Source organism: Lissotriton helveticus, chromosome 4_1 (genome assembly GCF_964261635.1).
Source record: "Lissotriton helveticus chromosome 4_1, aLisHel1.1, whole genome shotgun sequence".
Classification (NCBI taxonomy): Eukaryota; Metazoa; Chordata; class Amphibia; order Caudata; family Salamandridae; genus Lissotriton; species Lissotriton helveticus.
In genome coordinates, this window is record NC_136063.1 from 1,305,853,857 (window position 1) to 1,305,867,998 (window position 14,142).

General features: G+C 45.0%; 1 protein-coding gene across 5 annotated transcripts in view; it reads right to left on the reverse strand.

Annotated features, from left to right (window-relative positions):
* The window catches only part of ZNF236 (zinc finger protein 236), a 1,196,152-nt gene that overhangs the window by 275,049 nt on the left and 906,961 nt on the right, over positions 1-14,142 (reverse strand). For all 5 annotated transcript variants that reach the window (XM_078687874.1, XM_078687872.1, XM_078687873.1 and 2 more), the window contains exons 27-28: positions 4,346-4,533; positions 2,530-2,670 (exon numbers count right to left, since the gene is read on the reverse strand). In XM_078687874.1, the coding sequence (XP_078544000.1) occupies positions 2,530-2,670; positions 4,346-4,533 (329 nt within the window). The remainder of the gene's footprint in view (positions 1-2,529; positions 2,671-4,345; positions 4,534-14,142) is intronic.

Here is a 14,142-nt window from a genome sequence, read left to right on the forward strand (position 1 = left end):
TGTCCCACGTCGGAAGTCAAGAACCAGGGGATCGTTGTCCGGTGGGAGCACGAATAAGCCTTGGCAGCAGCAGACGTGGCAAATGAAAAAGGTCCAATGTTGAGACCATCAAGGTCCAAGGGACTCACCAATTGCAGGAGAGTCAGAGCAGGTCCCAAGCAAGAAAGGGAGCCCACTGAAGCTAAAGAAGACCCTCAAGAGGATCACAGGCTGAAGGCACAAGAGTCACAAGAGGACCTCGAGCAGCTCACCAAAGATGCAGGCCAACGGTGCAGAGTATGCGGTGAGGACAAAAATCCTGGCATGAAGAGATGCTGGAAGCTGGAGCTTCTCATAGGCCGAAGATCTCTGGAGTACGGAGTATACAAGCCTTGGCAACGGCAGGTGAATGCAGAGCACAGGGGTTATGCTCCAGCGGTTCCAACGAGGGATACTGGCCTTCAACCTGCTGATAGGACAAAGGACGTCCGGAGTAGCAGATCGGTCATCTTTGGTGTGGTGCCTGCAGATGCAGGGGAGTGACTCCTTCACACCAAGGGAGATGCCCACAGGCCTGGAGAGGAACCTGGATGAAGCACAGGCATAGACAATGTGAAGATTTGCAGAACACCGAGACGAGGAGCAGCAGGAGTCTTCCTTGGTGCAGTCTTTGTTCCAGGTGAAGTCCAGTAAAATCCAAGGTGCCCAAACGGTAAACGTTGGAGTGGTTTCGGGTTTGAATCTTGTCCCATGACAAATCTGAAGAGTTTGGGACTATTCAAGGGCCCCTGCCAGAGTTCTGGCTGAACAGTGGGGAGGATACTCCCATGTCTTTTGCTATGTTTTACCCCAGATCGGGAGCCAAAGGCTCACTGAACTGACTCAAACTGGAGTATGAAAGGAGGGCACCAAATATGCCCTTCAAACCAGTCAGTTGGCGCTGGCAAGCACCCCCACCCCAGCCCAGTACACTAAGTCCTGTCTGGGAGGTGGTAACACCTCCCTGTGACAGGAAATCTATTGTTCTACCTTCCTCTGCTCGAGCTCTGCAGTAGGAGGGTAGACTCGGTTCTAGGGTCTGTAGCAGCACAAGCTTGCTGGCAGACCCTGGAAGGCTGTCACAGGGAGCACTGGGGGCTTCCCGGAGGAGCCCCCTGATATAAGGAATCATACCTCCAACACTGGTAACAGTGTTGGGGTATGATTCCAAAATGTTTGATACCAAACAAGCCCTGGTTCGCCACAGCCAATATATAGTTAGCCATTGCGTAATAACTCATTGCCACTAAATGTATCAAATTGGCTGAACGCACTTACAAAGCCTGAAGAATAGACTCTGGGGTTTGTAGTGGGTGTCCTGCTAGTCCAGGGCACCCTCACACCTATAAACTAGCACCCTGCCTTCAAGATTGAAAGACCTACCTTAGGTGTGGCGTGTAGGTTTTAAGTGCAGTGACCTTAGATATAGGAAAACGTGAATCTGTCGTAAGTGGTGCTAGCACCAGCTTATACAGTCTGCCAAGGCAGGCCTGTAGTCACAGTTTGAGTGGTCTCTCATGGGTGGCACAATACATTCTGTAGCCCATTGGGGAACCCTAGTGTACCTATGCCCTGGGTACCTAAGTGCCATATACTAGGGACTTAGAAGGGTACACCAGTAACCAACTGGGATGGTGCCAAAGTCCTTACCATAGTCCAATTAAGGGAGAAAGGACTGGATCCGGATTAGCAGGATCCCAGTCAGACTAGTCATAAAAGAGAGTAACACCAGCAAAATGTGGGGGTAACCATGAAAGCAGATCCTACTTTTCAACAATGACAGTGTGGTAGATCTGAGCCTAAATGTGGCTCTAGCTGTCATTACCGAGACAGAATGGAGTCTACAAGAAGCCACACGGAACAACCAACTGGCGCACAGAGGCTGTGCTGAAAAATCTTCCTGATCCAGTCTGGTGCCGGGGGAAATTTTAAATGTAAGATATCTGCAGTTAGAAGTATCAATTAGAATTATGTTTTAAGCATGGTCCCTCTGTGGTATGTTCAAAGAAGGTATAACAAGAAAGTACCCACTGAGCAATGACAGCTGTAGAAAACACAATCCTGGGAAAGTCTCACTACAGAGTATCAACATTTGAAATCTTTGGTGTTTCAGAAGCATAATACTTTGAGGCAAAAGTGCAGATGCAACTGTTTCTAGAGGTAATTTCAGTGTAAAACACCAAACACATGAAATATAATATTCTACAACACCATGCTCAACAACCATAGAACTTAAAAATGCAAACAAAAGTTGCTCAATTGACCACTCTACTACAAATGTGTAACTAAAGCACAGCCTCTGAAAGAAAAAATGGTTCTATTGTTTTTAATCTTTAACCCCTTCGATGTTCATGACGAGCTCAGCTCGTCATGAGGTATACCTCTCGTGTGCTCATGACGAGCTGAGCTCATCATGACCACACCCATTTCAATTATGGCCCAGCACCTCAGAGGATCTTCTCAAGCAGCCAAGGTGTTAATAAGGAAGCACTACAAATATAGTCTATGTACCTGATAAGTTATTTGATCTGTGTTGTTTGGCATTGTTTCTCGGGGCTCTGTTGCATGGCTCACCAATATGACTTGCTGCGAATTTGTTGCACTTGGAATGGATAGACCGTTATCAGAGAGGAGGGATGAAAACTGCTGATCCTATAAGACATGAACATAAGGCAATTATCTAAATTGTGTGATGAGTTTCAGATATTGAACATAAAATATTCAAATGAAGAAAGAACTGGAACAAGTTAGTTAGCATTACACATGTTTATTGACCTTGTGAGTCACCATTAAAATCCTAAACACTGAATAACTGCTGCTTTGTGTGCAGAATAGATATTTGAGGGTTTCAGTCTTCTATGTAACCTATTTGTGTACATGCTCAAATGGAGGGGTCGTCAATTTGTAAAAAGATACGTTCAATTACTGTAGAGGCTAAAGCTCTCCCACTGAGATTTTTTGGCCCCTGAAAACGGCCATCTGTGGAATGATGGCATTAAGATATCACAATAGACAGTAGATCCGGTGCATATATAATCAAATGTTTGGGTGTAATCTGAATATCTCATAACATAGTACAACATTGCATGGTGCACTAGAAGAGAGTTAATCCAATATTCAAGTATGCTGTGTAGAAACCACTAATATGTTGATTGTTTATGCACAAGAATCACAAAGTGTACTATGAAGAGATGCTTTGAGACAAAGTTGGTGATGTCAAACCTGATTATCTTCATAGATGCCCAGATCTGCTATTATACTCAATGTCATCCTGTGTAATAGGGGCTTAATCTAGCTCAAGGCTTTGTATACATGGTATCCTTTCTAAAACTACTATGGGCTTTTCTTTCTTTTGTTGACTACACTCAAAGTAGATTAAATAGTCGGACTCAATGTGTAAGAATCTGGGCACTAAAAGAGTCAACAATGCCTTAGGGATCGGTATTACCCCTCATATTCAACTTGTTCATTTTGCAGTTTCCAAATATACATTTACTGTTTAGCAGTGGTGATTGTTCCAAGTACGCCAGATTATTCTCATGTAGAGAGCATTCAAACCTGGACTGTTTAAGCTGCATCATGATCATTCGTCTTAGTGTGAATGAAATATTTTCAAGTTATTTCATAAAAAATTATCACAATTAAATTATGTCTTACTCAACATTGCTAAATTATTGAGTCCCTTTTTAGTGTATAATGGGTTTTGTTTATGTATATCATTTAAACATTTGGATTATTTGAGGTTCCCATCATGAATTGCTTCAATTGATTGTACCTTTAGTATTTTGTATGCTTTACTTGAAGTAAACAAACTCTTGAAAATGAGGTTTTAAATATCACAAGTGAATTGTCATCTTTTCACCTAACTGTGATCCTCCCCTCCAAAAGTCCTGAAGACCAATAGGACCTGGAGTGTTTCTCATACTTTTTGTAACAGAGTTCCTGTGCAAAAGGGGAAGGAGCCCATGACCTTGAGAAGAGTGAGAACAAGAACTTCTCCAGAATCCTTTTTGAGCCACACAGGTGCCTCACAAACAGTACTAACAGCATTCAACTACACCACATCGGCATTTCACACCAGGCTTACACCTGGACTTAGGATGTCATTTTTATCAGAAATGTAAGTGTAGAAAATTACAGTCATGAATGGAAAAACATTCTAAAGAGTCCCTATGGAACCAATATTTTATTTGCAGTGATGAAAATTAAGATGTATACAGATATTCAGATCCATTTTAACATTTCGAAATATTTCAAACAATGCAGACTCTGGAGAAAAACAATGATTGCTAAATGAATATGCATGAATATCAAATTATACACCAACCTGAGATGAAATATTAAGTGAAACTGTATCAAGGCCCCCAGAAAGCATGCTTTGCGTATCAGCTAGGCTTAGAGTAACACTTCCATCTGCTCCTACTCCAGATGAAGACATTACCAAATTCTGTGTTGATACTGGGCCATGTGACAAGGATGTTGTTGAAGGAAGGCAGGTTGTTGCTGTTGTGAGAGCTGTAAAACAGACATGTACGCGCTAAACATACAAAGACCAACTTTAACTAATGCAATAAAATGAGTTAATTTTTTTAACAGTTTTACTAGCTGCATTGCTATTGCAGCTGACAGTATCAATAATATAGCAAGTTTATCAAAATACGGAGGCTTAGTAGCCTGGAAGAACAGACTGGAAGGGCTAGTTTTCTCCCATGGTGGCACAACAAGTGCTGCAAGTCTTGGCGTACCCCTCTAACTTACATGCCCTGGGTACCAGGGTACCACATACTAGAGACTTACAGACAGGTTACCCATTTCCAATTGGCTATAGCCAATCTGACATACACTTTAGGGTCAGGGCACTGGCACCAAGGTCTGGTTAGCAGGGCTCTGTGCACTTTCGGAGTAAAAAAAACAACAGCATCAGTCAAAAAACTTAAGGGTGACTATACGAAAAGAGCTATTTACTTACACCGAGGCAGGTTTGAGGGGCTCAAATGGCACAAGGACATATTTGCTGACAGAAATCTGACTGGAGGCCCCTGCGGATCAATGGGGGGCTCAAAGGCTTGCCAGAGTGAACCGGAAGAGGATAAAAAGCACACAGCATGGCCCCCTATTAAGGTCTCAACCTACTGTAGTGTCACCTATGGCCCGGGAACTCAGAGCACTCTTGGATCAACTGTGGGATCAGGTTCTCAAAATTAGAAAATTAGATTAGAGAGTGGGATGGGGTAGAGTCCTGCTTCTACTTTTTGTTCTTCCGCTGCAAATCAGAGTTTGAGTTACCAGATAACCTGGACCGCTCGCAGGACCTGAGACAGGTTCAGCCTCGAGCGGGGGAACGGGGTCCGTGCTTTCGACGCGGAATGGGAGTGAGACTTGTGTGGGTTATTTTGATGTTCTGCGAAGTACAGCTTTGCTTCCCGGATCGCCTTAGGGTGCATGAGGGCACACAATCCTCACAAGGCCTAGAGTCATGCTCACAGTCCACACTCCAGAGGCACACCTTAAGGGGCCCTTTACAGACATCTATATATGGCAGTCTCAGCATGGTTTGAACCCTGTCTTGCACACTGGAATTCAGTTTGAAAAATTTGTCTGAGAGATGAACAAGGGAGCAAAACTCCAGATCCACATTCTAAAGCGTAGAAAGAAAGGAACTGATGTCATCATGCCAGGGTGCCACTATAAGCAGCTATGGTCTGTCACCTCTAGGATTAAACATGACCAACATGCAGCTCCTCAAAAACACCCATCGGCACCAAAGAGCACTGCTTTGAAATCTGCTGGATCCAGTCTGGAGCTTGGGGAATATTCTAAACATAAGAACCTGCAGAAATAACCCATCAAGTACTCATCAGGAAGGATAATGTTACTTAGCCAGTAAGCATCTGTTCTTGGCATATAGAGCTGTAGATTCACATGATTAGCATACTCCTGCCATATAGTGTTGGGTCCGGATATTTGCACTCAGTTTTTTTCCGAAGAAGTCTTTTTAGTCAGAAGGTAGGTGACTCCTCCTTTCGGTGATAGTGCGCTTGGGCAATCAACTCCATTGTTAGATTGTTTTCCCGTAAATGGTCAGAATGGAGTTAGTGAGAGTAGAATAGAGATGTCCATGCGTAGGTATATAAAGTAAGAGAAAACTGCAAAAGGTATAGGAACCCAGGGAGGCGGGTGGGCGTATGTGAAGTCCACAATTCTACATGTCAAGAACAGATGCTTACTGGGTGTCAGACGCTGCCCCCACCTGTCAAGGACTCGCGCATGCACCCTTATGAAAGCCTTTCTCCTTTTCAGTTCCCTGACGCAGCTGTTCACATCGGAACACAGGAACAGCTCGAGGAGACCAGTAGCTGGCCCTTTAACGCTAGCTCACACGCTTAACACCCCGCCCCCTGGGGGGGTCGGACATTTTGTTCCATCAACTGTATAAAGCACAATGACCAGAAGGAAGAGACGGGATCCTGAAGGAGGAAGCCAAGGACAGAGGATCATCTTTGCGAGGACCGAAGCAGAAGTGGACCCTAGACTGGCCACGGCTCCAGACCCAGGAGGCCACGAGAGGACGCTGCACCCCGCCACGACTCAGGAGGGACGTGGCTTCAACAGGTTCATGCACGGATACGGGGAATTGGGAGTGGGGTGGAAAGTCAACTCCAGCCGGTCAGACCGGGTAACAAACAGAGCTTAGGCTGACTGATGAGATTCTTTATGGCTAAGTCAGCGTGGTGCTCTTCCCTCTTCCCTTTCTGGTGATGGTCCCCACCCCATACGCCCAATACACATGGGGCAATGTTTCCTCACTTCCCCACCCTCATATCTTCACCCCAGAGAATCCCGCACTAACGACAGTGCCTGTGTTTTTTTGTTTCCCTTTCTCCCGCCACCTAAAAAAATCCCATGGGGAGAACGTCGTCCAGAAAGTGCCAAGGAGAAGCAGACCTATTTCAACTGAAGAAGACACCACTGAGACGCCTGCTCTTTGTGTTTTTTTTGTTTACCTTTCTTGTGGATGTGACTAACTGTATATAATAAACAGGCACTATTTGCAGACCAATCCTTTTGTGTTTTGGATGACTCTGGTCGCCATTTAACACTGGGTAAGTAACAGTATCTGTTCGAGGCATGGGAGCTGTAGATCACATGCTTTGCATAGACTATATAGCAGTATTTTCCCAAAGTGGTGGCTAACCTGTAGCTGTTGCAGGTGTCTGAAAGAGTGTTCTAAGTACTGCATGGCCTACTTTAGCTTGTTGTCTTGCTAACACGTCTACACAATAGTGCTTGGTGAATGCGTGCGGTGTAGACCATGTTGCAGCTTTACAGATGTTAGCTATGGGAATGTTTCCTAAGAAAGCCATAGTATCCCCTATTTTGCGGGTAGAATGTGCCCAAGGGGGTATTGGTAAAGTCCTCTTTGCTTTTGCATAGCAAGCTTGAATACATTTAACTATCCACCGAGCAATACCCGATTTAGAAATAGGAATGCCTTTGTGTGGTGGAGCAAAAGCCACATAGAGATGTTTCGTTTTACAAAATTTTTTGTTCTTTGTATGTAATAAAATACTGCTTGTTTAACATCTAATGTGTGTAGAGCTCATTTTGCCACTAAATCTGGTAGAGGAAAGAACACAGGCAACTAAACAGATTGATTGATTGGAAAGGCAGATACCACTTTGGGTAGAAATTTGGAGTTAGTGCGAAACACCACTTTGTTTTGGTGGACTTGACAAAATGGTTCCTCTATGGTTAGTGCCTGAAGCTCACTCACTCTCCTCAGTGATGTAATAGCAATGAGGAAAGCAACTTCCCAAGTGAGAAATTGCAGATCAAATTTGTGCAATGGCTCGATGGGTGGGCCCATTAGTCTGGTAAGGACAATGTTAAGATTCCACACTGGAGCAGGTGGAAGTCTTGGTGGAATATCTCTTTTGAGTCCGTCCATAAAATCCTTGATAACGGGTACTCTGAAAAGGGACAGATTCTGTCCATTTTGAAGGTATGCATCTATTGCAGCGAGATATAAGCGTATGGATGTGTAAGCTAATCCTGACTGCTGTAAGTGCAGTAAATAACAAATGATATTTTGAATGGAAGCATCTACCGGGTTGATATGGTTGTTATTACAATATAAAACAAACCACCTCTATTTAGCTGCGTAGCAAGCTCTTGTAGTAGGCCTTCTGAACTCTTTAATGATATTCATATAGTCTGGTGGAAGGTTCAGATAGCCAGACTCTATGGTGTCAGTTGCCAGATCGCTAGGTTGAGATCTATGGGATATGGATGTCTTATCTCTCCATGGCTCTGTGTGAGGAGCCTGGGTGTGAGATGTCGTTTTGGTGAGGAACTTCTCTGAGTTCCATCAGGGTAGTGAACCAAGGTTGACTGGCCCATGTGGGAGCTATATGGATCAGTGTAAGGGATGTTTGCCTGAGCTTCCTAACTGCTAGTGGAATGAGTGGGAGAGGCGGAAAAGCCTAGGCTAATATCCCTGACCAGTTCATCCATAGTACATTGCCTTTGGGCAATGGGTGTGGATACCTGAACGCGAAGTTTGGGCATTTTGCGTTTTGGTGTGTTGCAAACAGATCTATCTGTGGAAAACCCAACTTTTGAAAGAATGAGAGGAGAACTTGAGGGTGAAGTTCCCACTTGTGAATCTGTTGTCTCTGCCTGCTGAGAAGATCTGCGATCTGATTGTTTACTCCTGGGAGGTGTTATGCCAGGAGATAAATGTTGTGAAGTATGGCCCACCGCCAAATGGCTTGTGCAAGGCTTGACAGCTGTAGAATGTGTCTCCCCCCTGTTTCTGTATGTAATACATGGCTGTCTTATTGTTGATGCGCATCAGGACAGTTTTGCTCGCAAGGTGAATCTGGAAGGCTTTGAGCACTAGAAATACTGCTAGCAGCTCTAGATGATTTATATGAAGTTGCTTTTGACTCCACAAGCCTTGAATTGTGTGAGCCTGAAGATGAGCAACCAGTGAGCGATGCGTCTGCTGTTAGCACTGTCCGTGGAACTGGATAGGTGCTGGACTGCCCTTTGGCTAGGTTTTGTGGATTCCACCACAGCAGAGAGCGATGGGTGCGGCCGTCTACCAATACTAGATCTGACAACTGAACTCGAGACTGATTCCACTGAAGTGCTAAGCATTCCTGAAGGGGACGCATTTGAAGTCTTGCATGGGGAACTAACATGATGCAAGACGCCATCATTTCCAGTAGTTGCATATATACTCGAGCTGGTAATGACTGGTTGGGGTGAAACTGTGAAATTAGAGCCTGAATATTGCAGATTCTGTCTGCATTGGGACAGGCGAGAGCTTTTTGAGTATTGAGAGTGGCTCCTAAGTATTTTTGCATGCTGGAGGGTTGGAGATGGGACTTTAACACATTTACTGTGAACCCGAGATCGTACAGTAACAGTACTGTTATTTGAATGTACTGGAGACACTTTGGGTAAAAACTGGCTTTGATGAGCCAATCGTCCAAATAAGGGAAGACGCAGGGGAGCAGCGAAAACTGCCAGACATTTGGTGAATACTCTGGGAGCAGTGGTGACTCTGAATGGAAGTACTTTGAACTGGTAGAGTTGTCCTGCTACCACAAACCTGAAGTATTTGCGATGAGCGGGATGTAATGGAATATGGAAGTATGTGCCCTTTAAGTCTAGAGTAGACTTGCTGTAGGAGTGGGAGCACTTGTTGAAGTGTCACCATGTGAAAGTGATCTGAGTGAATGTATTGGTTTAACACTCAGAGGTCCGGTATAGGCCTGAGAAAGCCATCCTTTTTGGGTATCAGAAAGTATATGGAGTAAACGCTGGATCCTTGATATTGTAACGGTACGGGCTCTATAGCTTCCTTTTGCATAAGAGAGTAAACCTCCTGCTTGAGGAGGTGTAGATGCTCTGGTGACATTTTGTGTGAATGTGGAGGAATGTTTGGGGGATTGTTGGTAAGCTCCAGGCAATAAACAGATTGGATAATTCCTAGGACCCATCTGTCTGAAGTTATTGTATGCCAGACGGGGAGGAATTGAGAGACGTCCCCTGACAGGTGTGGAATGATCAGGGGAGAGGAGGCAAGTCACTGTTTGTTTGTTGAGGGTGACGTGAGGGGTGTGGAACCTTTACCTCTTCCCTTGCCATTATTGCCTCTAAATCCGCCTCGAAAGTAACCTCTCAAAGAGGGTGACAGACTGTTGCCTCTATATGATGTTGAGATGTTGTCTGTAGATAGGCTTTTGGAGCCCCGCGTATAGAAGGATCTTTAAAAATGTCGTCCGCATGTTTTAGCATGCCCTTAAGCATAGGCAATGTATGCGTTGATCTCTGGGAAGAGCTTAGTGTTTCAAAGAGAAAATCCTCCTCAAGTGACTCTTTATGAAGCTTAACTTCATGATATTCAGCAGCTCTATTTATTAACTCTATGTACCCTACATTATCAACAGGTGGAGGGGGTTTTGTAGGGTATAAGTCTGGATCTTTATCTGCCTTTGGATCTGTATTATAATCGTCCCATGGATCAGGACTATTATAGTCTACCCCATCCCCATCATACTGGTTGTCAGGTGATTGTGGTGGTGGTGAATTTGTGGGTGTTATTATTTAATTAGGGTTAGGTGGGGAAGGAGGTGATGGAGGAGGAGAGGGATCAGTACCAACATCTTTTCTCTTAAGAGGAATGTGGCAAGTGTCCTCCATTTCTTGTTTGTGTTTTAATGGCAATTTGCGTGAATATGTCCAGTTTTGGTATTGATGATCAGTTCCTTTTGTTTCGGGTCCAGGTTTGAAGGCGGGACATCGAAACAATATTCCTTTGAATAAGTAGGAGTATTTTTTGTTTTGGTGCCAATATTTTTGGAGACAATGTTTTCGGCATCAAAGTGTTCGGATCCGAAGATGATTTTAGTTGCAAAGGGATTGTTACCAAAACGAGCTTCGGAGCGGATTGTTTCGGCTCAGTGCCCGAATGCGGGCGATTTGATCCCGAGCCGGAAGGCTTTAATATTTATTTTGATGCTGGGCCCGAAGGCCGGGCATTGGAAACATTGTCTCGGTGCCGACCTTGGCCCGAAGGCATAGGAGGGACCGGAGCCTTTTTTTTTGGGCAGAGGTAGAGTTTGAGGAAGGGGAGGATCGGTACTCGCAGTACCCTGACCCTGCGGGATGTCTTGTTTGTCATGCTCCGGGGAGTGACACGAGTTGCACACTTCGTGCGAGCCAGTGCGCGGGTACTTGGCGTGGCAGAGTGGACAGAATTTAAATGGAGTCCGTTCCATAGACTGCGAGCTGGCCCGACGCGGCTAGGCCCTACTGCCTTCCACTAAGTCTCCGATCGAAAGAGATTTTTCTGAATGATACGTACGCGATGAATGGAAAACGTGATCGAATAACAATACAGTTGAGGGTAAGTGGATTGCACACTGAGGGGAACCCGGGAAACAGTCTCGAACCGGAGCACAGCAATACACATCCAAACCCGATTGCGAAAAAAAAAAAAAAACTAACAATGAAGTCGATGCCCATGCTCCTTATCACCAAAAGGAAGAGTCACATACCTCGTGACTAGAAAGACTTCTTTGAAGAAAAACAAAGTGCAAACATCCGGACCCAACACTAGATGGCAGGATTATGCAAAGCATGTGATCTACAGCTCACATGCCTCGAACACGTACTTTTCCAAGGTAAAGTCAACTTTGGCTCCAAAACCACCTTTACGGTTTAAATTTCTTAATTGCTTTTCAGTAAAACATAACATATAAGAGCGTATCAGACGTATGTTGACTTCGAAGCTATAAAACATATACCCTCAGGAATAAAACAATCCCCCATATAACTCCCTCCTCCCCCTTCCTCCCCCAGGGTACTCAGAGATAATTCAATATATTCCCCCTGGCCGATGGCCCTCTAAAAGTGTAATTTCACTTGCCAGTATTGGCAGATGGAGGTGTGTCTGCTGTAAGCCACAGTATATGTAAATATCTAGGGCATGTCAATTCTTGGGATTCAGTGGATAGCAAGGGACTCCAAAGCTCTCTGAAGGGGTACTCCAAAGCTCTCTGAAGGGTGACTCCTAGTGTGAGACCGATCTCCCTCCCTCTATGGAACGTCAATAGAAATGTAAGGGCATTGTGGAGACCCAGAATGACATATGCGGCTAATCGTGGGAGCTGGGTATTCAAATGCGTATCTATGTCCACATGTATTGTTGCCCAATATGTTGTCAGCTTTGGGCATGCCCAAAGGAGATGGAGGCGCATCCCAGGAGACCCACACCCCTCCAGCAGCCAGCGCTTCTGGCTGGGTTGCCTTTATGAAGGTGGACAGGGGTGAAATACCAGTAGGTCACATTTTAAGTGGCAGACTCGATACTTGCTGTGACCCATGCAGTGTGGCGGGCCCTATAATAAATCTCCTCCCCACCTTCACCCTTTAGAGACATATCCAAAATCTTAAGTCTGTGTAACCAGAGGAAACCTCAAATAAACAACAACAAAAACAGAAGAATACAGACTTACAGGGGTAATGTAGTCACCCTTCTCACAACAGAATTAACTTTACCCCAGACCTGACTGTTCAATGTACTTAAACAAATCCATGACTACAATCAAACTTGCTTCTACGCCACACAAGCCACTCTGGAACCCACCATGGTCAATATAAAGTATTTTCCCAATTATCTGCGATAGCATCTCAATTGCCACTGCACTTGGGAGAGTGATGTCTCATCCACTGGCCCCTAGTGCAAAATGTTAGTTCACATTATCTTATAAAGTGACTGTAAATAGCTTTCACTAATGATTTCTTCCCAGTTCAATCTTTACAAGAACATCTTTTTACTGACTCTGGCAGGGACATGTGACGTCATGTTAAGAGTGATGTCATCAAGTAGTGAAGAGGTGTGGCGCCGCGACCAGGGCGACTGACGCTGGAATCTGGGGATCACGGTTCGATCCCCGGCACCGGCGGCAGGTTAGCCCAGCACCTTGTGACTCTGGGCAATAGCTCGCTTAATCTTCCCGACGGCCCCCAGCGCCTAGAGACCCTTACGGGTGATTGTGCGCTTTACAAATGTGGATTATTATTATTATTATTATTTATAATTAGGTGGCATCACAAATTAATAGCCATACCTTGAGACTCCTTACCTTAGAATATTCCCTAGGCATCAGACTGGATCCAGAAAATCTTGAGCAATACCTCTGCACAGCAGAAGTGGCACCGATAGGCAGCACACCAGAAGTGATCAGCAAGGTGCCTATAAAGGCACCACCCCAGCGTGCTGACTTCAGTTCCATTACATAACTATTTCCACGCTTGAAGCAAGGAGCCACATCAGAAGGCTGAAAGAGCAGTGTGCAGATAATAAGGGACCTTTTAAGTAAGAGAAGCTGGTTTGCAGAACGGGGAGGATAGGAGGGTCGGTATGGAATCCACGGCTGGCTAGAGTCTCTATCAGGTAAGGCTTTCCGAAGGTAAATAATTTGTTCATCTGATAGAGACTTTTTAGCTGCAGATTCCTTACCTTAGAACAGATACCAAAGCACACCGGAGTGTCAGTGAACTGTCTCAGACGGAAAAGGCCTGGAGGACCGCATAGGAAGGTGCCAGTCATGAAAGACCGGACTTTCAAAGCAGTAGTGTTTGGTAAAAATGTGCAAGGAGGCCCAAGTCGCAGTCTGACAGATGTCCACATAAGGGCCCCCGCGAGCTATCACAATGGTTTCAGCATTCACTCTGGTGGAATGAGCCTGCCAGCCCTTAGCTCTGATGCTTTCTTTAACTTGATCAGACTGCCTGTAGATTTTGTTTTTGACAGTAGGCTGTCCCCTAGTGTCTACATCATGCAAACACCAGGTTGTCTGACCAGAGGTTAAATAAAAGAGCACAACATACTAACCCAGGGCTTGCCTGCAGTCAGTTTGCTGTTGGGTAGTGAGGGTGTCTGACCAGACAATTCCCTCCACAGACCCATCTTTAGGGTTGTTTGAGAGGAGGTCAGGGAGAGGTTCACTCTATTGTTCCTTATCCTCATCAGTGACCATCAGCGTGATCACACATTAGCCCTGCCATTTGTGTTTAAGGCGGTTCATTTGGATGACCCTGTAAGGG